The following is a 25,373-nucleotide window of genomic DNA, read 5'->3' on the forward strand; positions in this document are numbered from 1 at the left end:
AATATTTTGAAGATATATGAATTCCCTATTGAACACGGAAATAATATACTGGGTGTTCCATTTAAAATAAAGGAGTAACTTGCTTTTCAAAGTGATAAATGTTCAATATAAGTTTTGTCCCACCCTGTATAACTTTTCCTGTCACATTTTAATTTGGTTTAACATATTATGGTTATTGTAACTAAATATCAGGCTATACAGGATAAATTACAATATAGATAGCTGTTATTGAAATTGAAATTTTATTCTTCATTTTCACAAAATGTGAAATATGTCAAAATCCTTACATTCTAGGCACATGCTTCTTTAATAAAACACACCTTTATTTTTTCCTGAATCCAAAAAATCAATTAATATATAGGGTATTCCATTACAAAAACAACTTTAATGTATAACTTTTTTGGGGACACCCTGTATAACTATATATTTTATAAAATGCTTTCAATTAATCTATATATGCTTCATTTCCAAGCCCACTCCCACGCCGTTTTTTTTTTTTCGATCGTATGGTATATTCAATAATTGCATTACTTATAATTTATAACAGTTTATGTTCACTGATTCATTTATAATTTATATCCACTTAATTACTTGATTTATCCATCATAAACTTTGCATAGATAAAGAAATAACGATGGACAATTCTTAATGTGTTAAATTATACCGTATGATCAAAAAAAAAAGGCGTCCGATTGGCTTGGAAATGATGGTCGATGACATTCCCCATATAATTTTACATATCAAATGACAGCGATCTTCATTTCATAGCCATCGCTGACGCCGTTTTTTTCCGATCATACGGTATATGGTAAAAGCCATCGATCACCATTTCTAAGGTAACTTAACGCCGTATTTTTACATACAAAATGTGCAAAAAAATTCTATATGAATGAACTCACCACAATTTTCTATCCACTTTGTACATAAATTAGGATCTCTTGACGCAGGAAACTTAAACATATGTACACCTGATTTCCGAGAAATCCCACAATTATAAAATTGGCACTTATTACCAGACATTTTAATAATAATTTTATTATCACTAATCACACACAGTTATAATCAAAGACAGTCAAAGTTAAATTACCCGCCTTTTAAAATATCCGTTAAAAACAAAAGACAGTAACGACATATCTAAATCTTCTATCTTTGTCGCATATGGTTCGTTCCTTTATTATTCCGTGATAAGGGAAGGAATAGAGATTTTCTATGATAAGTGGTAAAGCTAGGTTTTCATATGTACAAATTTGAAAAACTTTCCAGGAAATTCGGTCATATTATTTTCATTAATAAATTGTTTATCATAAATAAATTTATTAAAAAAAATTTTTGAACGAATATTCAAATTCTAAACGTTTCAATTAATAAAAAAAATTGGCCAAGTGCAGAGTCGGACTCGCGCACGAAGGGTTCATTATCATTGAATGTACCATTCACACATTATCTATACAACATCAGACATTATATTATTGTAAACTTTTTTCCGATTTAGCTGAAATTTTGAATGCGCTTGTAAGTAATTTAAAAAAATGAAGAAATACATTGCTAAAAATTGTATTAATCAATAATAAATAAGTAAAAATAAATATGTAAAAATAAAAAAAAAGATTAAGAAAAAGTCACCTTGCCTACGATTCGAACCTGCCTCACTACGTCTCAACGCCTTCAAATCCTAACGCCTTTAACCACACGGCCACTCGAGGACTTATATATTCTGTGTAAAATTCTTACTTAAACGATAATGTTTAGTGAAAGTACTTTTTTATTTATAAACATTTATTTAATTCTGTTTTTAGTATTTGTTCTTATAGCGGCAACATAGATACATTATCTGTAAAATTTTCAACTGTCTAGCTATAAAGTTAGTTAATAAGAATTAATAGGTGTAGCATATTTCAACATTATTCACTGGTTTTAAAAAGATCAAAAATATGCATGTGTGTTTATAGTATAAATGAATTGCTCCTTACGTTAGTTCTTATTGATATAATAGCAAAAAGTATAAAGTATAAGCGCAATTTTATTAAAAATATGTTATTCTAAGTTAGAATAACATAGAGTTAAAAAATATGTGTTACAATTTCTAACACATATATTTTTTTAACTCTAATGTTCTAAATTAATTGTTCAAAATATAATTGTTATTTTTTCCTAGGAAAGATAAAACTTCATTAATTTTCATAAATAAATTTATTTCTATTAAATTTTATAGAGCAATATGTACTACAGTTTTATTTCACATTTTGTAATACTGCTCGGTGCGGTGCCCCATTGCTATCTGTGAGTTCATTCAAATTATGAAAAATCACTACTGATCTAGAAGATAAAATGTACCTAAGTACCATAATATTATAATCAAAAATGACTAATTTTGTAAATTATTACCTATAATGGTTAGATGAGATGCATGTAAACTTCTTTAGGCTGGTTTCTTAAAGTTAGGTGATTAATTATATTCGCATCGTCATAGGCTCTAATCAATTGTAGATTATTCTTCAATCAACCTGAAATATGTAATATTATTTACTTTATATCTATGAAAAATTATCATTTTCTTTATGAAAATTTTGAGTTTAAATTTAAATGTGATTAGAATAAATATACGTCACTAATTAACATTTTATCACAGGTAATATTCTATATTACTTTATGTTTACTTTTGTGAAAATATTACTTACCTATAATATTTAAACGAGTTCCTGAATGTACAATTTTACTTGTTTATCGCGATGCCGAGTTCTGAATCTTGTATTGGTTGTCTAAAACTGTTTGATTTTGCTTAGTTATATTGTATCCTATATTTTATTAAACAAACTCAAAATAATGTTTATAATTACCTTCATCAGCCTTTATACCGTTAAAAGTCATTATTATCAGTTATTATTATGTAGTATGTAGTTATTTCTTTGAGTTATTTGTTGTTGTTTGTTTTCAAAGATCATTTTGAGGTTAATATCATATGAAACTTTTCGTAATTAGGCAACTGGTAAATGACGTGTGACGATAAATTAATAAAATAATAATGTACGTATTAAGTTAAATATTTATATATTAATTTAACATCCGGTATTACCTAACATCCATATCTATTTCATGTTTATAAATTACATAATTTTTAATTTTATATATTCATAATGAAATGAAATATATTTCGATATAACGTTTGGCAACCACGCAACTGAAGTGCAAGCGACATCTGTGCAAGAGAAGCAAAACCTCCCAAAAAAGTTAGAAAAGGAATCTAAAAATTTCAGATTATTCAAACGTCACTCCAATATTTTTCCAAATTGGAGTGAAATTGGGGTGACAATTTTTAACACGTAAGGAGCCATCTGGATTATGTGTTATCTGTGCTAAGTATTTCTAAGCCGTTACCACTTGCTCGTGTGTCGGCTCGCTAGCTCGGTTGTCACGGCCTTGAATTTTTACTCCCAGCGCTCGTAACTAAGTTAAAAAATCATGTCCTAAAATTGGGTTAGCAGTTAGTAATATTTACTAGTCTATAATACAGGGTGTTCCACAATTAGTGCGACAAACTGAAAGGGGTTGTCCAGGCGTGTGCATTTGTGTCTCCAACAGAATGGACGGCACTTTGAGCAGTTTTAGTAAATGTTTTGAATAAATAATGCAACTTGAAATTTACGTTTCACACCACCTCCTGCCAAAACGGCACATTTCCGGACATGGGTTCCTATACTAAAATGACTTGTTTTGATGCCCTCTACAACCCCTTTCAGTTTGTCGTACTAATTGTGGGACACCATGTATAATTATAATTATTTGTTATATTATAATTATAACACATAAAAGTGACACAAGTAACCACAAAACTACAATATAAAAATCTATACACAAATCAACTAAAATTCCTAAAATAAATGGCAAATAATAATAATTATTTTTACACACACCACTGGCACTAGCAGTAGATTGCGTTAATGTTTAATTTACTAATAAATAAATTTTTCTGTAAAATAAAATGGGGAAAACTTGAAATATGCATCATTTCAATCATCAAATTCTTTTCAAATATTCATAATTTTCAAAATTTACATGGGATCTCCTATTTTCAGGTCGACGATGCAACACACGGTATAGAATAAATTACAGTATTTTTTTTAACAAAGGGGTAACATTTCATTACCGAGTTTAGGAAAAAAAATAGAGTAGAGAAGGCTGAATCTGCGCCAGTAAGAGGAACGGGAAGTGAAGTCGGAAAATGTTAATAACAAAATAAAAAACTGCTAATAAACAAGAAAAAAAAACAGAAATATTCAAGAAAAAGCGCTGAAAAAATCTAAGAAGCATAAGGGAAAAGATTAAATTAATACCTGGCAATTTGTTCCTAGTTTTTACCGTTTTTTTCTTCTTGTTTATTAGCAGTATTTATGCAGTTTTTAATGTTTTTTTTGTCTGATGTCACTTCCTGATTCTTCTCCTGGCGCAAATATAACCTTCTCCCTCTACTTATTCTCTTGCTAAATGGTTAAATATTCAAGAGGTATGGCTACGAAACGCGGTAGAAAGGGACGCGATGTTTTGACAACTTTGACAGTTAAAATGTATAAGCGTTTATGCGATAATGACCTTTACAAACGCTATGCGGTATTTTGACATGTCGAAAACGTTATGTTGTCAATAATTGTGAAATACAGGGTGGTCCGAACTGTATTCCGGAAACTTCGGCAGCATATTCTGCAGATAAAAATAAGTAAAAAAAATTGTATAAATATATGTCCTAAAATACTTAGTTTCGGAGATACAGGGTGTACAAGTTTCATTTTTATTTTGATTTTTTCCAAATAATTTCTGCAGGAACGTCAATATTTGGATCAAAATTGGTATCTGGGAGTAACTTTTCGTCCGTACCTGTATAAAACTACTGAGTAAAAAAATATACATTTCCGGCGTTTTTTACGTAAAAAATGTCTCTTGGTAAAAATCGCTACGAGTATTGGTTTTCGAGATATTTGGAATCGAAATTTTCAATACCTGTCATCATTGACATAAATTAAACATGTTGACTAAATAGTTGTTAGACTGAGATCATAAATTTTAAAGTTTTTGTGCCAAAAGTTCAACAGAAACTGTTTTATCCTCATTTTTTCGCAGAAAAATTTATGATTAATTTAAAAAAATAAAAATTTTCCAAATTAATTATTTCAGTGAAATAAATATCTACTCAACGTGTGACTATTTCCATTCTAAATATCTTGACAACGGTTGTTCGTAGCGATTTTTACAAAGAGATATTATTTACGTAAAAAGTCACAGAGATGTATATTTTTTCCCTCGGTAGTTTTATACAGGTACGGACAAAAAGTTATTACGCTTCAAAACAGTTAAAACACATGTAGGTGTCGCCCTCTACCAGTAGCAATCATATTGATATCAAAATCAAATTTCTCATATCAAAAAACTACTAGACACCAATTTTCATCTAAATATTGACGTTACTTCAGAAATTATTTGAAAAAAATCGAAATAAAAATGAAATTTCTACACCCTGTATATCCGAAACTAAGTATTTTACGACAGACATTTATACCGAACTTTTTTACTTATTTTTATCTGCAGAATATGCTGCCGAATTTTCCGGAATACAGTTCGGACCACCCTGTATATTAAAAGTATATATAAATGATAATTAACTTAAAGTATATTTTTTTCTTAAATATTACTATTTATGGTACCTAGCATAGTTGAATTTATTATTTAAGAATTTAATATGTTCTTATCCAAAAATTATAATTATAGTTGCTCCTATGAGTCGCTTATTTTTGAATAATATGGGAGGCAAACAAGAATTACCTCTTCAAGGTTTTACTTAATTTTTTATATTTAAGTATAATTTAAAAACTAATTTGTAACTATCATGTTACTTAACCGAAAACTACAAAACAGAAATAAGAAGTTAGGTTAAGGTCGGGTTTACAGACTTCAAAAACCAGCCAACGCTATTTTGTAGTACTATAACTTTAAATTAGACGCATGTAAATGTCAAACGTCTACGCTAATAGTGGCTAACTGTGCAATTGTGGCGGTATTGAACTTTGCCATATTTTTTCGTTCAGATAATCTAGTGTTTTACTATAGTTAAACATATTCATTTTTATTGTAAAGTTCAATTCAAATTATACTTTCACTAAATTCCATATTATTGTTCACTAGTTTAAGCAGTCGACAATAATAATGACGATATTTATGTGCATTTGATGGAATAGTCAACAAGGGTGCCACTAATTTTGTTAAATTGTATCGGTATTCATTATACATTATAATAAAAATACACTAAAACATGGAATTACAGCAAAAAGTTAAAGCTGGTTCTTATTAGAAAACAATTAATATTCGCAAATCTCAGTTTACTTAGTATGAATATAGTGAAGTCTGTCCAAACAAGTCAGTTGGGAACATTTCTACAAACGAAATTCCAAAATTACAGTAAATTAAATTTACCTGTCATTACATATATTGTAATAATATAAATAATAAACAAATGTTCAGCCATCATGTATCCATCTCCTTGGACAGACATACTACAAACCGATATTATATTATAGATATATGATCGAAAAAAACGGCGCGGCGCCAAAAACGGCCGGGGAATGTCAATTAATGATCATTTTGGCGAATTCAACCTCTAGATATCATTTACTAAAATTTGACATAAAACTTGTCAAAAATTAACACTAATTATAGAAAGATTAAAAAAGAATAGAACTTTTTCATACACACAAATCTATTTTCAAAAAAATAGTTTTTCTCAAATTTTAAACTACGCTATTTAAAAATCATTTTCACTCAATATAAAAATATTTTTTTTTATTTTAGTTCCAATTATTCTTTAACCTTATGAAATACCTATATTTTAAGTAAATTTTATTCTTGGTTTGAGGTCAGGTGTAAATAAATATTTTAGAGATTTAATCCATTAATTATTATTTATTGGTAAAATTTAAAAAAATCATTTTATGACGTTTCGACCATTAATTTGGTCTTTTTCATAATGAGTAATAATCTTCTACTTGTTCCATTTTGAACGTAGATTTGTTATTCCATCGGGCTACTTAATAGTAGATAAAATTCTATGATGTACCTGTATATATGTTGTCTATGTGTGCACGTTTTATTGACTTTTAAAAACTAGGATAAGTTTTAACAAAAAGTAACAAATCTACGTTTAAGATGGAAGAAGTAGAAGATTATTACTCATTATGAAAAAGACCAAGTTGATGGTCGAAATGTCATAAAATTATTTTTTTAATTTTATCAATAAATAATAAATAATGGATTAAATCTCTAAAATATTTATTTACACCTGACCTCAAACCAAGAATAAAATTTATTTAAAATATAAAAATAAATTACAACCGTCTTAAGGACAACTTGCAGTAATCAAAAAATAAAGAATAGTACAGGCCAAGTACTGACGACGTTTAGGGCTTGACCTTACCAAAATTATCATCGATTGTCATACCCCAGTCTTTGACGCCGTTTTTTTACGATCGTAACATGAACTAACGAAACATGATATTAGTAAAGTTTGCAAATTATATTTTAATCATTAGTTTGTACACGTTCATTAATTAAGCAGGTAAATTTTATTATTGAACTTACGCTAATATTTCGTAGAGGACGTTGAAATATTTGATATACCCATTATATTTTATAATATATTACTATACTGAACTATTTCCTATACAAGCCTTTTTTTGGTAAGACATTTAAATAACTCCTCATTCTCAAAGCTCACTATGCATGTATATGTTAGTCGACCTATGAGAACAGAAAATAACTGGTTATATTTTTAACAAGCAGGAACAGCCGTTGTTGCTCGAGGAATTACTCGAACAAGAAAAACGAGAACAGGAGAAACAACATCAAGGTCAGCCCAATGCTGGCGAAATTACCAACAAGCTCCAGGTACCAGAATCGGGACCGTTGCTTAGCGACCATGATTTCGAACGTCTCACCGCCGATGTGTTTAATAACGGCCCCCCTGTAGGAATTAATCAACAGAGCCAAGGTAAGTTGGTAACCAAGATAGGATGGACGATCCATTTTGTTGATTCACAACTACATACATGTGTTAAAAATATAGAAGTTATAAAGAGCGGTATTCAATTGGTTTTCGTCAATTTCTGTTTCACCGGAAATTACTACAACTTTTGATTTTTAAATCTCACCCTAGGTATTTTTTTATTTTATTTGCTGGAAGTAGTATTACGGAAGTAGAATTAGTAATTAAGAAAGTAGTATTTTAAATTTCAGTCTAGAGTGCCATGGTAATAAATATAACGACAGTTTGACTCGAAATACCAATTATGTGGTACCAAATTATTCGTAAAAAATGCTTTTTCCAAATATGCTAATACCATAGATTTAGGAAGAACAGATATCACATTATGCATTTTAACCCGATCAAACATTCGGAAGTTGACTACGTACTGTAAAAATCAACTGAGATAGAGAAGGCGACATTGCCACATATCAAATTTGCGCCTATCTACTTAGTTTGATTTGCAGAAAAGGTGACTTTAAAACCTTCACCGGATATCAATAAATCTCAATTTCTTAATTAAATTAATAGTTTATTTTTAAAGAAGCATGCGTAATAATATGTTATTAACCAGAGGATATATGCGTTACTATTAAAAGACATGTTTACTGTTTAATGTGCTGAAACGTCTAGAACTACTGGCAACGTCGCTGCTAGTCTTCCAGAATGAAATGAGCCGTCCGTCCCACCACCCCTCGCGACGGCCTATGGTCCGTTATAGCGTACTACGTTTAGCCAAAGGTTTAGCTTACGGTGTGTTTGAAGTCGGAATCAAGTCCGAAGTGAACTTTTCAGTGTTTTTCAGTAGTTTTTGTTTTTGTTTAATGTACTTTTGAATCTGCGAATTTTCAATATGGTACGACAGTGCCAAATGTGTGGACAAATAAGCTCAAATTACCCGAATTTGTCTTTTCACAGGTAGGTATTGTTTCCGCCGCGCCGTAATCGTACATAGGCGTCCCACAAGGGAGCCTCTCACAATTAAAATAATTTCTAATTATATTTGTTGAATTTTGATCTATTAAAACAAGAACGTAGTAGCCGGTAATTGAATTATAATTCGTCTCAATTACTACCTAACTGTTGTAGATCATAAAAAAATTGAATATAAACGTTACATTTGAAACTTTATTATAAGCCAGAAAGTGACATTTTTTTCTTAAAATTGCGTCCTATTTTGGTCATTATATACGATATTCTAAAGGAATTTTGCTCAATAAATAAACAAAGGTATTTACCCGACTTTTTTACATTTTATTGCTTTATTATATCTGCCCCTTCGGCCTTGTTTAGACAATTTTTTACCACCGTACAAATACATCTTCCTAGAGTTATTTGTACGGTGTGTTTAACTTTTTTTAGAATGGGACGAACTGTAAATAATTCTTAGGCTACTAGTTTTATACATACCTATATACAGAGTGACCCAGGCCTCCAAAAAAGCTTTTTACCTATTACGTCTTTGGTTTGTGATTTTTTTTTTTCAATTTTTACATAAGATGGTGGCCATTGTAATGCACATTTTCAAAACTTTTTTGTTAACATACAGGGTGATTCAAACAGCAATACATATGCTTAATACAGTTCATGAAGATTAGGACATTTAACTAAAATTTGATTATCTGATGAAGCTACCTTTAAAAGTAATGGATTTGTAAATAAACGTAATAGGTATTCATTATTATGCGACAGAAATCCCATACTGTAGCACACAGATTTTATACTTTTAATGATAAATGCCTTCTATTGCGAGACTGAAAGGCAATTGCCTCGTATCAGAGCCATCATAATACAAGAAGAAGACCGAAAGTCAAATCTTGTCTTATATTTTCAAAAAAAAACACAATTTTCTCATTAAATATTGATTTTAGGTATAGGAAGTTATTAATACAAGATTAAACAACTATTACACAGTACTTCACAGGAAGCTATCGATTGCGAACTAACTAAATCGTTACTAGGTACTAATTTTGAAAAGTTATTTTTAAGATAAAAAAGGTAAAACTAAAACCTAAACTATCATTTGAGATTAAACGGGAAGTTCTAAATAATGTTGCCTATTCTAAACAAGAAAAATTTATTTATAAGTTAAGTTTTATAACATTCCTAATTAAATTTGGGCGAAAAGAATATTTCTGTTTGCTGTAGGTAATTTTCTCAGGGAAAATACGTAAATAAAAATGACTTTTTAAGTAAAAAAAAGTCAAAAGGATAAGTTATTCCAAAAGAGGACTGTCCTTTTCAAAAAAGGACAAGTGGCAACCCTAGGTATTTCTGGAATGGAAATTTAATGGCAAATCTACAACTTTGGTTTGAAAATATGTTCCGGTCACCTATGTTTACAAAAATGTCTAAAATGTGCCTAAATGCCTCCATATTCTGAAAAAAAAATTGAAAGAAAAGTCACCAACCACAAACCTAATATAGAACTGTTTCGGAAGCCTGAGTCACCCTGTAAATATTCAAAAGTAACTGAAAGTTTATATAGAAGTAACTGAAAGTTTAAATTGAAAATCGACGTTGGAGTGATTTTCAAAAACTACTAACGTTTCAACATAAGTATATTTAGGGATATTAATTGTATTATTATATTAGACCTTATAACAAAACTCATCTGACGAAAAAGTGTTAATGTAGTATATTAATATGGAGTAAAAATTTTACTAATTACTTTACTTTTACTTTACTAATTAAATTCGTTCCAAAAAACGATACGCCACTGGCCATTAGAACAATCCCAAATGCGCCTAGTTGCCGGGGTCGGAAATTTTAGACTTCTCTGTCTCTTCTGTCCTTGTTTGACACATTGGAATGTTTGATACGCTACCAACGAGTATTTATGAATGAGATGTTCGGTCTATCTTTATAATGTCTTTGGCTAATACCCTTATTCCATTTGAAAAAAATTAGTTATGATTAAAAATACGATTTGGGCATCTTTTAACCAGCTAGAAAAGGATTCGAAAAACATTAGACGATCCTATTTTTTTCAACGCTTCGTGTTTAAAAATTAGTAGATTTCCTTCTAGTACTTACTAAATTTTACTCTCTTGTAAAAAACGCCATCTTGCATACTTTTTGAGAAAAAAAATATGTTTTTCCGAAGCTGACTTACAGAAAATATTATTCGTCACATCAAGCTAACTAGGCGCATAAAATCCACTTGGCTAAAATATGGAATGTTATGTTATTATTACAAATGATTTTTGGACAATAAGCTTCATATATTTTCAATTAACTCGTTCAAAAGTTCGGGTTTATTTTTGATTTGTGCCCTCTAACGAACAAACAAAGCGATTTTGTATAGAGGTAAATAGTATGCAGTTAACTTATTTTTTACTCTTTGTTAGTGATGTAAAATAACTGGTAATTTATAAATCCGTAATATTACCGTATTACGGTAATATTACGGATTCCAAACAAAAATTCCGTAAAATTGGTAATTTATAAAAAACAGCTTTTTAAATAATTTTTTTTTTATTTCAATACTGCAAACCAAAAACATTACAAAAAAGTCAAGAATGTTTTTTTTAAACTAGTCAATCAGAGTGGCCTATGTTATTGTACGTAATAGAGTGGATAATGATAAATCATCGTCAGTCTCGTTATCTGGTTCTTCTTTTTCTTTCGTTAATTGATAATTTTGATTTTGATTGATAATTCTTCCATATCTTTCTTTGCAGCTTCTGCCATTCTTGGATGTCCTTCTCCATTTAGTAAATTATAATTTTGGGCAATATAAGTAAGTTTTCCCACCCTTTCCACAATAAGTCTGTTTCTTCTTGACCGATGAACAAATCCATAAATTAGCCCTGTTAATGCTCTATTAGTAGCCCCGGTGAGTTTCTCCACCATTCTAGAGATTTGTTGGCCATTCTTCACAAACAAATCCATAAGTACTAAAGGTTCTTTTGGTTGCGGTTGTTGACGATGGTAAATTTAAAGTGTCTACAGCCAACATACTTATTTTAGAGCTGGGCAAATGAAAGACTAGAGCAGAAAAAAGCAATATTTCCAATGTTACCGAATTTGCGATAACATTACGTAATATCGCTCTTTACATCACTACTCCTTGTATACCGGGTGCGTCTCAAAAGTGGCTCACCCATATAACTTTTTTTATTTTTTCTGATAAAAAAACGAGATTTGGTATTTTAGTATATGACATAAATTATGATTGATTGGCGTATTGAATTGTTTTCTATCACTTCCTGTTTCGCCGGAAATGACTACAATTTTTGATTTTTAAATGGCACCCTCGGTATTTTTTTTGCTTTATTTGATAGAAAATGACACTCTGAATACAATGACGTATCATATGTCAAATTTTGACGTTCTCGCTTGAACAAAAATTTTATTTTAAATTTCAAGCTATAGAGTGCCATGGCTGTGTTAAAAACACTAATTTTTAATCAAGGAGCCTTGGAAAAATAGATTTGTTTGTCTAATGTTTTTAGTGTCTTGTTCTGGCCGGTTAAAAGATGCCCAAATCGTATTTTTATTAATATCTCAATTTTTTCAAATGGAACGAGGGTGGCTCTTTAGGATATTTTTGACACCACACACTTGGTGTTTAGAGTCAAATTGTCGTTATAGACCGCATATTACAATTTCAAATAAACCTCAGTGCGAAAATGTCAAAAGTTGACATATGATATGTCATTTTATTCAGAGTGTCGTGTGCTATCGAATAAAGTAAAAACATTCCAAGGGTACCATTTAAAAATCAAAAGTTATAGTCATTTCCGGTGAAACAGGAAGTGACCGAAAACAATTGAATACGTCAATCAATCCTAATTTAGGTATGTCATATACTAACATACCAACTCTCGTTTTTTTGACTGAAAAAATAAAAAAAATATAGGGGTGAGCCACTTTTGAGACGGACCCGGTATTTTGTAGGTCCGCTTTGGAGAATTTTTTTTCTTGTGGTGGCATTTTTTTACAAAAGACAGAAAATGTAGTCTTCTTTTCTTTCTTTTTCGTATCCGGACCATATAGGTACATAATGCACAATTATAATTTAAAATTCTTTAGCCCAGTACCGGGCGACGTCTAAAGCATTTTCATCGGCGTTCCATAAATTTTCAAGGGTACATGTATGAGGGCATCTTATGCATGACAGCAGATGCTCCATATTTTGGATTTCGCCGCATTCACATTTTGTGTCTTCATCCGTGATAAGTCCCCATTTCGCTTTGTTGGTTTTAACAGGCGCTACTCCTGTTCTGATGCGGTTTAGGGACTTCCACGTGACCCAATCAAGATGTTGGCCTGCAGAATCTTCTTCTCTAAGAGGATAATCAAGCGGTGGATCTTCTTGAACAGTTTTTAAAAAGTTTTTCCGAGATCGGAGTCTGCTTGATCCTTGGAACTCGCCAAAAAGCGGATGGCGCTCGTCGAACATCTGTTTAAACTTTTCAGTGTGTTCAGCCGCTTTGCGCCGCTGTGAGGGAGCTGCAAATCCGGAGGCTCTGTAAAGTTGAAATAAGCTTGTTGCTTTCATACACCCTGTTGTTATTCGGCACGTTTCATTTAAAGCAACATCAACTTGTTTGGCATGGCTCGATCTATTCCATACAGGACAGGCATATTCTCCCGTTGAAAAACATAAAGCCCGTGCAGTTGTTTTTAAGACAGATGGATTTGCGCCCCACTTGCTTCCAGTTAGCCTTCTCAAAATGTTATTTCTAGCGCTGACTTTCTGGCGAGTTTTCTGACAGTGGTACCTATATGTCAAGGTCCTGTCTAGTATCACTCCGAGATACTTCGGCTTTTCTGTATGCTCCAGCAAACTACCTCTCCACAAGATATTAAGCTTTGTTGCAGCGTCTCTATTGCGTAGGTGGAAAGCGGAAACCTGCGTCTTGGAAGGGTTGGGTTTAAGTGAGTTCCGGTCGTAGTAACTAGCCATTGTGTTAAGTGCACCTTCCAGTTTTTGTTCGACGCTGTGAAAGCTGGTATCTTGTACAGCTATTGCCAGGTCGTCAGCATAAAGAAAATGTTTTGAGTAGGCAGGGAGAGGTTGATCGTTGGTATATATATTAAATAGCATTGGCGCCAGGACGCTTCCTTGGGGCAGCCCATTCCTTTGAGTTCTCCATCTGCTCTTACTATTGTTCAGAGTGACACAAAAGCGTCGGTTCTGCATCATTGTCTCGATCACTTTTACCAGGTTATAATCCTTAATTGTAGCATATATTTTAGTTAGGAGGTGTTTATGAATGATGGTATCATATGCGGCGGTTAAATCGACAAGAGCGACTCCAGTGATCAGCTTCTCCTCGTATCCCCTCTCGATATGCTCTGTAAGAGCCAAGACCTGCCCAGTGCATGATTTTCCCGGCCTAAAGCCCGCTTGCTGAGGAATAAGTTTCGATTCTACGATTTTCTCCATGCGTCTGAGAATCATTCGCTCGTAAACTTTGTACAAATGACACAACAGGGAGATCGGTCTGTAGCTACTGGCCAGTCCTGGATCTTTAGCCGGTTTCAGCAGTGCTACAACTTTAGATTTTCGCCAAGATTTCGGGATTTTGTGGCTGTCGGTACATTCTTGAAAAAATTTCAAAACCCACATTTTTGTTGCTGGGCCGAAGTTTTTAATCTGCTCGGTACACAAATCGTCTACGCCTGCTGCCTTTCCGTTTTTCATATTGTTTAAAGCGTAATTGAGTTCTTTTAAACTGTAGGGATTCTCCAGGATGTTAATCTCGTTTGCTCGATCTCTCTCTAATCTTGGTATTCTAGTTCTCTTTTCGGGCTTTCCATTCTTCAGCAGCTGGTGGGCAATCTGGTCAGGTTTGATGTTACCGATTTGTTTCCTTTCAATTGGGTCGCCATCAAGTTTTTTTAGGAAATTCCATGCGATCTTACTACTGTGAGTCATATCAATTTGCTCTATCTTGTCTATCCATCTTTGCTGTCTGGAATTACTCAGTTCTTGCATTAACATTGAGCCACATTCTAGCGTGTCTTCACTAAAAGGATCCTTCTCAAAGAGTTCTTTGTACCTGGTTAACAGTTCTCTAGAATCGTTAGAAAGACCAGGAATATATTGTTCTCTGCAACCCCTTGGTATTGTATGTCTTGAGACTAGCCTCACTAGATCAATAAATCGTTCGTAGTTCTTTGGTATGGGCTCCAGTTCACTAATAGCTGAATCCAATTCACTAGAGAAATTCTGCCAGTTGGCTTTTTTGAAATTAAACCGACGCCTAAATGGAATATTTGGTGATCTGACGGCTGCGTATACGTCAATTCCTATTGGTTTGTGCTGAGTTTTAGGCACGGGATGGTATACTCTTTTAATACACTGCCCTTCCAATGCGAGGCTAGTGAAACATATATCGGGGTTATATCCACGTTTCCAGATGTTGCTGTGGAAAGAATGTGGAAGTTTATTATCGTGTATAAGGGTAAGATCACATGATTCTGCCCATTCTTCGACCAGGCTTCCGTTCGTGTCGGAATCTGTATATCCCCAGGCTGGGCTATGGCTATTAAAGTCACCCAAGACGAATTTAACCTTCTGAGAATCGAAATTCAATGGTGGTGTAAAGATAAAGGTTTCTGCCGGGGGCTTGTAGACGGAAGTGACAGTGTAATTTCCAATTTCCACTGTTAATATTTCGATGTTATTTGTGTTTGATGACCCAACTGATGTAATTACTTTGTCAGGTTTGACAAAGATTGCACTCCCATGTTTGTTATGAGGTAGTTCAATGGCCAATCGCATGCCAGGGATATTAGGTTGTTTTTGTGTGTGGTCCCTGTGTGTCTCCTGAATACACAGAACATCGCATTTATTAATTCTGCAAAAATCGGATAATAATTCCTGTTTGCTATTCGTAATACCCTCTATATTTATGGACGCCATGTCAAGGTCGGTTCTGAGAAGAACCCTTGATGATTATTTCTCATGTTGGTTCGTACACTTCGGTCCGGTGGTGGAAGGATTGGCCGTCTAAAAGAAGACGTTTCCAGGGGACGCCAACAATAGTATTTTTTGTTTACTAATTTTGATACACTATTGCAATCGTGGAGGCTCCTTCCATGTCCCCCAGAAAATGTAGTAAATTATAGAAAGACCACTTTATAAAAATTCATCAATTAGTTGTTGTTGATGTTGGAAAATATTTCTACTAGAATTTATGTAGGGGTGGTAATTACTGGTGGTAATTACTGGTAATTACATTTTTACCCTTCCCGTACCTTTTCTGTTGTTTTTTTTTTGTGAAAGCTTCGCAAATGTTAAAACGCTTAGCAAAACATAGGCATCCAAAAATCTCAATCAAATCGGAATATCGGTTCTTACAATATCTTAAAAATGTATTTTTTAAACTCTGATGCCCTCTGAGGAACAAAAGCATTTTTGTATAGACATAAATTGTGTCTAATGAACTTTTAATGACCACGATATCATTGAACAAGCTTGAGGAATCAATAGGATATTGGATAAATATATTAATTTTAGGTAATCCTTCTGGTTTGGGACATTGGCAGCAGAACAGGGTTCAACCTCCCCAACCAACTAGTCAACCAACCACGGAAATTACGACGAAAATACAAATGTTTAATGCCCATCAAACTCCTGCGCCACCGCTTCCTCCCGAAAATATTATTACTGAGCAGGATAAACAGGCGCAACAAAACTACGAACATTGGCTGAATCATCAAAACAATATGCTTACACAGCAGCTGAGATACTACGAGACGGAGGTTCAGAAATTGAGGAAAAGTCGTAAGGTTAGTCATTCAATTTTCATTCAGTTTTTACAAACTAATGTAGTTGTTTATTACATAATTATTTATTAGTGCCTGTGGTGGAAAATGTCCTACAAACATGTTTTTATTTGAAAAGGTTTAAATTAATGTTAATTCGTTTTTAAATTTTAAAAAAAAACTACTTAACTATTCAAGTTATTCGGGATAATTAATAATTAATTATTTAATATTAAATTAATCAATATCAAATTAATTAATTAATATTAATATTAAATGGGTATTAAATTAAGTAATTAATATTTCATTAGTTAATTAATTAATATTAAATTAACTAATTATTATATTAGTATTAAATTATTTTTTTTGGGATATACTTTATTTGTAATAACTATGATTTTGCTTTTTAGTCGTTAAACAGCAAACAAAGGCAATTAAAGAAATCTGGCAATCAGCTAAACGATGCCGACGCAATCGAGTTGCAACGCATTCTGGCGGAACAGGCGATTTTGCAGAAACAGCTGGAGATAAGCAGGAAGCAAAGTCGACAGCACGCGATGCTTATACAGGTATCTGTCAATATAGGCACTGCTGTTTGTCCATGTGGAGCACTGCAACTAATCGGGGAATTTGACTTTAACCTGTTTCGACGCATTATGGTATTTTTCTAGGATCGCTGGTATTCGCAATATTTTACATGATCAATAACAGCGATTATTATTTTCAAGTTAAGCTGATGTCTTTTTTCTTTCATATGGTATCTGAGAAATATATCTTGATCACTCAAAGTATATTTTTAAAGTTTTTATTTTGCTGATTATTTGCGCACTGAAATAGTATTTCAAACTTTAACATTTTATATGTATGAATAGGCAATATGTTGTTTAACAACAATTTAACTTTATTAAATAGAAACTTTTTCTTTAAGATCTCGTCTTTTCAAATCTATGGGATTGGTTAGTATATTCTTAATTTATGATAAATTATTTTTAACAAAATATAAAAGGAACCATTTTTGTCAAGACAATGATGGTACATAGAATATGCATATATTGTATATAAAATCTCTAGGGTATTGTGTATGGGAAAATATTAGACATTTTAATTATACTTTTTTGTATATACAGGGTGTTTCAAAAAACATGTGCCATCTCTCGTGGAGAGATTCCTCGCGTAAAAATAAGATTTATTTTTCATATGACATATGTCCGATACTGCTTTGTTTCGTAGTTACAGGCTGTTAAAGTCTTAATATTTTTTTGATTTATTATAATCTTCTTCCAAGTACTTTAAGCGTTTCGCATCAAATTTTGAGGGTAAACGTTACTATAAATGCAACATATTCTAAAGCTAAAAAAGTGTCGATAAATTCGCCAAGGACGTGCATATGTGTAATCATTGGAATATTTTTCTAAAAAAAGCATGTACGCCTACGAACAAGAGAGAAAATCTTGTTAGCAAAATAGTGTAAACAGTTTAATGCCGATTAAAAATTGTCTCTTGATATTTTGTCAGTTTAGGCCTCCTTGATGAGATAAACGCAATTTTATTAATTTGCCTTGATACAAGTCTAACAGCAACCTTTAAAAAATTTTAATATCATCTCGTTTTGCAGTTCTTATTTTTTGTCTTGTTCTAGATATGCGACTCTATCTTGTTTACTACTTAGCCATTTTTTGTACGCGTTTTTCTTTTCCTTAATTAAGCAATCTATTTCTTCATTCCACCATATGTTATTACTTTGAACCTGAGCTCTTGATCCAAGAGCTTCTTCCGCTGCACTGTGAAGACTGCTTAGAATATTTGCGTATACTTCTTCAACGCTATTGTTCTGAGTTATACATATATAGTTTTTCATCCAATCTTTTATGGTAAAGTTGTCTGGTACTCTCGGTTGTTAGCCTATCCAGATTATATCGCTTAGATTCAATACGTTCGGTATGCTCATAATTTCGATTGGTTTCCTCCTTTTTGTCACGTCTGAATGGGAATATTATTTTAGCTTTGACTAAGTAATGATCTGATCCACATGTAATGCCTCTATATGGTTGTACATCATTTATCTGAAGTGGCGTTTGTTGTCTTACTATGACGTAGTCTATTATTGATTTTAGATTCGTGGTTGGTTGTGTCCAAGTGTATTTATGTATATCATTGTGCTTATAAAAGCCATTTGTGAATTTTAATAGGTGACTTTCACATATTTCTATTATTCTTTCGCCATTTTCATTTAGATTTATTTCTCCATGTGGGCCCACTACTTTATGGTTTGTCCTTCGTCCAATTCTACCGTTAAAATCGCCAAGGATTATAAGTTCTCTTCCATTCCCTATTTTTGTTATTTCTTCATTGAGTTTTCCAAAGAAATCGTCCTTCTTATGATACGGCTCGTCATCAGAAATTGCATAGACTCCAAAAATGGTGACTGATTTTTGATTTATATTCATATTAACTCTAATTGTATTCTCATCTATGCTCTCAAAGTCTGTGATTCTATTTTGGTGTTTTTTATGAATCAAAAAGGACACACCTCTTTTCGCTCTTTCTTGTTTTGCAACACCACTAAAAATATGCACATAATTGTTACTTAGTTCTGTGCCATTGCCTTTTCTTTTTGTTTCAGTTAAAGCTACAATATCCATTTTTAATACTTCTAACTCTTTAGTGATTTCTTTAATCTTTCCGCTGATACTTTGTACATTCCAAGTGTCAATATTCATTGTCCGTTTCCGTAGCTTACGTTGTTTTCCAATAGTTCCGTCCGAGTTTCCGAGACAAATGTTAGGCTTTTTGGTAAGTATATGTTTTTCTAAGTGACAGGGAACTTTTACCGCCAATTTCCGCCATGGTAACAGAACAATATACGACATTTTTTTTGCATCATGATTTGCCGCCACAGAATGCTTTAGGAAGAGTTAAGTTCAGTTTAACCAAGAAGTTTTGTTTTCCCGTTTAGTTATTCTGATATCATAATTTTAGTCGTAGTCTGAGCTATTCATTCTATGTAATGAACATAACAGGTCTTTTGCCTTTTCTGGAGGGTGCAACAAGACCATGCCACGTGTCCGAGTTCAGGGGAGGCACGGTAGCAGTTGATTCATACTGCTTACTACATAAAGGAGTTACGGCCAGTGCCTTCCAACTTGCCAACAATCAAGATACAGATAAGTAAGAAATTTAAATTAATTAATTCCTTCCAATAAATTTTTGACACTATTTTGTTATCTTAGTTACGTGAGGTATTGCTTAAAGTACGTTAATATGCTTCTGCAACACGATATACGTCCTATAATGGTATTTGATGGACGTAATTTACCCGCGAAAGCAGATACTGAATTAAAAAGGCGCGAGTCGAGGCTTAAAGCCAAGCAAATGGCTAAGCAACTGACTCAGCTACCTAACTGACGCCTAAACCCCCAACCTGGAGGGCCAGGTAATTTTTAATTAAGGTTTTCTTCCTTTAGAATGGTTGTCTTTCCGGACTTCGGAGACCAATCTTCCCCTCGAGGTTCTTCCGCCTTCTAGTTTATTACTTCCGCCGTTGACCTTTTGACCTGTACCCTAGTCAGGAGCCCTTACAGGGTGCTATCATCCGGGCCAGATGAACCCTGGTTTTTTTTTCGATGTTGTTACTCCTCCCCCTTCTCCTTCCCCATCTTTTCGTTGATGGGGCCCCAGGCTTGGGACTGGTATAGCGGAGTTAATACTTAATAATACATTAGGTAAAATATATAATTTAATAATTTTAGTTTTATTTTAATTTTATTAAATTGTGATTAATAAAATTGCGTTTATCTCATCAGGGAGGCCGACTTTGACAAAATATCAAGAGATCACTTTTAATTGGCATATATATGTTACTGTAAATGTCCGAAATGCGGTAAAACCTAGGATAAGCGCGCTAAACCTAGGATTTACCAAAATCATTAATTAATTAGGTTAGGTAGTTATTTGTTGGGGTTGGTTGGTTTTTACTACCACTTGCTTTTGGTAAATCCTATGTTTTACCGCATTTCGGATATTTACAGTAACATATATAATATAAACGGCCTACACAATTTTGATATCAACAGAAAAATAGTCAGTAGCGCACATGTTTTATTTGAAAAATATTCCATTGATAACCCATATGCACGTCCCTGATGAATTTATCGACACTTTTTTAGCATTCAAATATATAGCACTTAAAGTAACTTTTACCCTCAAATTTTCATTCGAATCACTAAAAGTACTTGGAAGAAAATTATAAAAATAGAAAGATTATTATGACTTTAACATCCTGACTAGCTACGAAACAAAGCAGAATCGGACCTATGTTGATATGAAAAATAAATCGTATTTTTACGCGAGGAATATCCCCACAAGAGATGGCACATGTTTACAAAACCAATAAGGTCCGGTTGAACAAACATAGCTGAAACTCGGGTTCAAGTGAACTACGAAAAACACTGAACTCGGCACATTCAACTACCAAATACCGAATTTGTGAACTAAGCTCAACGATAATAAGTCATTGAAACCCCTTTTAAAATTTTTAACTTGGTTTAAATCTTGTCCTTGGTCTTGGTCAGGATGCATTGGCTTTTAATAGACGTACAAAATTTTAATTTGATCTGGCGTCTTAAATTCGGTGAAAATAAAATTCAAAAACAATTTTACGAAATATCCATACAGGTAAATCTAATTAAAACGTGTTATTGTCGTTAAACATGTTATTGTCATTTTCCCCGAAACATTTACTAGTAACCACACTCCATAGTAGTCGGCAATCCCGTACAAGTAGCACTGTCTATATCAACTACTTTAAATAAAACTGTGTTATTACCCCAACTGGTCTATATGAAGGAGTACCGGAACAAGCAGCAGCCGAAACTGCCCGCGCCCCCGAGCGTCGGCCTAGCGTCGTCGCCCCTGGGCCCGCCCGCCTCCTCACCCATCCATCACCAGTCGCCGCAGCACAGCTCGCCCATGCACAGTCCGGGGCCGGTGGTCCACTCTCCCGGACCGGGGTCGGTGGCCGCGTTGTTGCAAAGTCCGGGAGGCAACGTGTCGCCCATGCAGCCGTCGAGGATAGGAACGCCGTTGTCTCAAGGTAATAATTTTCTACTTTTGACTTTTTTTCTAGTCAAAAGTTGCATAAATCAGCCTACATAACTATTATACGGTAATCGCAACACATTTTCCTATGCACGTCATCAATCATATCGGCATTGACACTAAAGTCTATAAACCTAAGACTGTATTCCGTTGCAAAACCAGGCCAACCAGATCGGTAAACTACGGTAAAGAGCGGTTCCTGAAAAACATCGGTTTGATACCTAACCTAACCAAACCAAACAGTTTGGTAAAATACTGGAAACGTCAAATGTTGACGTTTTCTAAATTTCAATACCTCTATTATAAAATTTATCTTTTATGCATTTTTAATGTACCTATTCTCTGCTTTTACGTTTTCTTCTTCTTTTCAATGGAGTTTAATATTGAAAAGTACTTTATTAATAAACTGTTAAACTCGTTAGACAGCTCAAGTGAAGATTTGTAGGTCCAATATTAAAACAGATCAATATTAAATAAACAAATCTAATCAATATTTGTATTTTTATAGCTTACAAAACATTCACGATTACTTGTTGTCTTGTTTTTCATGTTTTCTTTAAATGTTCCTGACTTTATGAAACAATGTCTGCATGATAAGTTTAAATGGTCCTAAAAAGTAATTCTATTTAGTTAATGAAATTTATTTACCTTTACTGCCTACCTCCATTGCTTTTGGATGTAAATACAAAAGATTATTATAAATTTTAGAAATTAAATGAGAATTTCACTCAAACTTCCAATATTTGCTTGATTTCTGTCACTTAAATGACTTTGATTGACAAACAAAACCAGAAAAACCAGCCTTCTCGCGCTGGTTAGTTTGGTGACAGTTATAACCGAATTTTTCAGGAACCGTGTTCCGTAATAAAAAACTTTCAAAAAACCGATAGAAACGAAACATAAAACCATAACCAAGGTAAGCAACGGAATACACCCTTAATGAAATTTTGGCAAAAATGTTTAAAGTTGTATAATTTAAGATACTGAGCAGCTCTTCATTTTACTTTATGGAGCAAATGATTGTAACAGATATTTTATTTAGATTAAAGCTGCAAAAATTAGTTTAAACCGAATTTTATTATCGTTATGTTGGTCACATTGCATTGGTTTTCAGCAAGGTTGTCGTTTATTACTTGACAATTATCCTAATGCGAGTCATTATTTTGTAGAATATCTTGTTGAATATTTGTGAGTAGTTCTCGTGCCTATTTTCATAGACTTTTTTTAAAAATTGTACTTTTAAGCACAAACAGTTCTGTTGACAACAAAATTTCGGAATTTTTGTATTGCATTTCTTGAAATATAGATGGTATGCCGAAGTATTTAAACAGCCGAAGCAAAGAGCTTGTAGCTTCCGTGATAACTATTTTGAACGAGAATGTGACAATAAAGGTCCTTTATTACCCTTGACGGCAGTCAGAGAAGTAAGTTTGACTAGTAAGCAGATTATGCCACTTTCAAAGTTATTTCTACGTTAGTTTTTATTAAATTCTGTGATTATTAGTATGTGCATTAATAGCACCTTCTTACTTGTTATTGCCACTTATGGCGTTGTAATATGTACCGGGTGGCCAACTAAGAATGGACGCCGGCTGTATCTCAGAAACTACTTATCGTATAATTTTGGGAAAAAAATTCTTATAAGTAAATCGACCAAGAGAAATCGCTGGAAATTATTTTCAAGTTCGAAAAATGTCCGCTAGGGGGCGTTTCTCTGATAGCCAATCAGAAAACAGGGTTTTTCTCAAAAATATGCAGGTGTACAGGTATTTTAAATATTACTATTGTAATCGTCAAGAAGTTTGTAATTTTTTTGATATAGAGTATTTTGCTCTATCTCATAAAATAAAGTGATGGGGGAAGGTTAAACTTGCTTTTATTAAAATAAGGATAACTCTGATTTAGGTTAGTCGATTTAAACAAACTAGGGCTCGTTTAAAAAAGTATAAATTTGGTTTCCATAAATTTTTTCGTTGTAGCTAGAGGGCGTTGTTTGACACCATAACAGATATTGCGCTTTTGCAGAAAAAAATTAAATAGGAGGCTATATTTCTCTTTACATAGTTAAATAGAGCACAAAATTTCCAAAAAATCAGCGCAAACCGCAACTTTCTATCTTCTCTCTAACCGTAGGTATTAAGAAAACAAATCATGTTAGGCTGCTGTTTAGGATTATATGATCTAAAAATTATAGTAGTAGGCTAGGAAACAAAAACAGGTAAATTGGTTACGTCAAAATATCAAAACGATTTAGTTTGGTGCTCTATTTAACTGAGCAAACAGAAATATAGCCTCCTATTTAATTTTTTTATGCAAAAGCGCAATATCTGTTATGGTGTCAAACAACGCCCTCTAGCTACAACGAAAAAATTTATGGAAACAAAATGTATACTGGAGATCATTAAGAAAGAAAAGCTTTTTTAAACGAGCCATAGTTTGTTTAAATTGGCTAACCTAAACCAGAGTTATCCTTATTTTAATAAAAGCAAGTTTAACCTTCCCCCACCACTTTATTTTATGAGATAGAGCAAAATACTCTATATCAAAAAAATTACAAATTTCTTCACAATTACAATAGTAATATTTAAAATACCTGTTCACCTGCATATTTTTGAGAAAAAAATCTGTTTTCTGATTGGCTATCAGAGAAACGCCCCCTAGCGGGCATTTTTCGAACTTGACAATAATTTCTAGCGATTTCTCTTGGTCGATTTACTTTTCGATTAGATTTTTTTTTCCCAAAGTTATAAGATAAGTAGTTTCTGAGATACAGCCGGCGTTCATTCTTAGTTGGCCACCCGGTACATCAATAAATAAATATCCCATAATAACGCTTAAAATAATCCTCATAATGGACTATTTTTTGCCAATATGTAATAAGTAAAATAAGCTATAAAACAAATAAATCAATTAATTACAAAAATTACAAATAATAAATAAATAATATTAGAAAATATTAGTTATTAAATTAAAAATAAAATATAAAAATCTTTAAAAAATGATATAATAAATATATTGTTTGTCAATTTTAAATTAAGATTCATTTCATAAATCCATCACAATCTGGCAGCATTGTCGTCATCGCTTGTCACTCAAAGTTGATCACGTCCATCGGAAATTGTTTTGCGATTACCGTACTAGCCCTGGTCATTTTATTTCCGTGTTCTATATTTTAATGCATACGACAGATAAATATATACGACCAAATGACAGGCAGAGAGACAAAATAAAAAGCGACATACAGTGTTGCCGGTTCGTACAATAATTAAAATAATAAACGAAAATAGTATATCTAAGCTGTTCAACAATGTTGTCGTAAAATGAGTAACGATATTGAATTTGATGTGACGACCCAATTTCGATTTGTTCAGTGTGTATCAAATTTATTTGGATACTTGCCTCTGTTCCTATTAACTTACATCTTTTTTAAAACTAAAGAATATATTTCCCAATTTACATAATTTTGTTTTTTATCCTACAATTATAGACG

At 32.7% G+C, this 25,373-nt stretch overlaps 1 protein-coding gene and 1 long non-coding RNA gene across 4 annotated transcripts in view; one reads left to right on the forward strand and one right to left on the reverse strand.

Annotated features, from left to right (window-relative positions):
- Positions 1-25,373, forward strand: part of LOC115875825 (histone-lysine N-methyltransferase 2D-like) — a 141,200-nt gene that overhangs the window by 94,337 nt on the left and 21,490 nt on the right. Inside the window, exons 31-34 of the mRNA XM_030891351.1 lie at positions 7,819-8,029; positions 16,539-16,810; positions 17,197-17,355; positions 21,632-21,878. Of these exons, the coding sequence (XP_030747211.1) occupies positions 7,819-8,029; positions 16,539-16,810; positions 17,197-17,355; positions 21,632-21,878 (889 nt within the window). The remainder of the gene's footprint in view (positions 1-7,818; positions 8,030-16,538; positions 16,811-17,196; positions 17,356-21,631; positions 21,879-25,373) is intronic.
- LOC115876043 lies at positions 2,255-3,347 on the reverse strand. 3 transcript variants are annotated; one of them, XR_004049087.1, is made up of 3 exons: positions 2,679-2,831; positions 2,386-2,504; positions 2,255-2,316 (listed from the first exon to the last, which is right to left on the reverse strand). It is a non-coding gene; the product is annotated as an uncharacterized LOC115876043 (long non-coding RNA). The 3 variants fall into 3 exon arrangements; XR_004049088.1 differs by having other exon boundaries at positions 2,255-2,334; XR_004049089.1 differs by adding an exon at positions 2,838-3,347 and having other exon boundaries at positions 2,261-2,504; positions 2,679-2,765.

The sequence above is a fragment of the Sitophilus oryzae genome, unplaced genomic scaffold, assembly GCF_002938485.1.
Source record: "Sitophilus oryzae breed Bouriz unplaced genomic scaffold, Soryzae_2.0 scaffold_1058_pilon_pilon, whole genome shotgun sequence".
NCBI lineage: Eukaryota > Metazoa > Arthropoda > Insecta > Coleoptera > Curculionidae > Sitophilus > Sitophilus oryzae.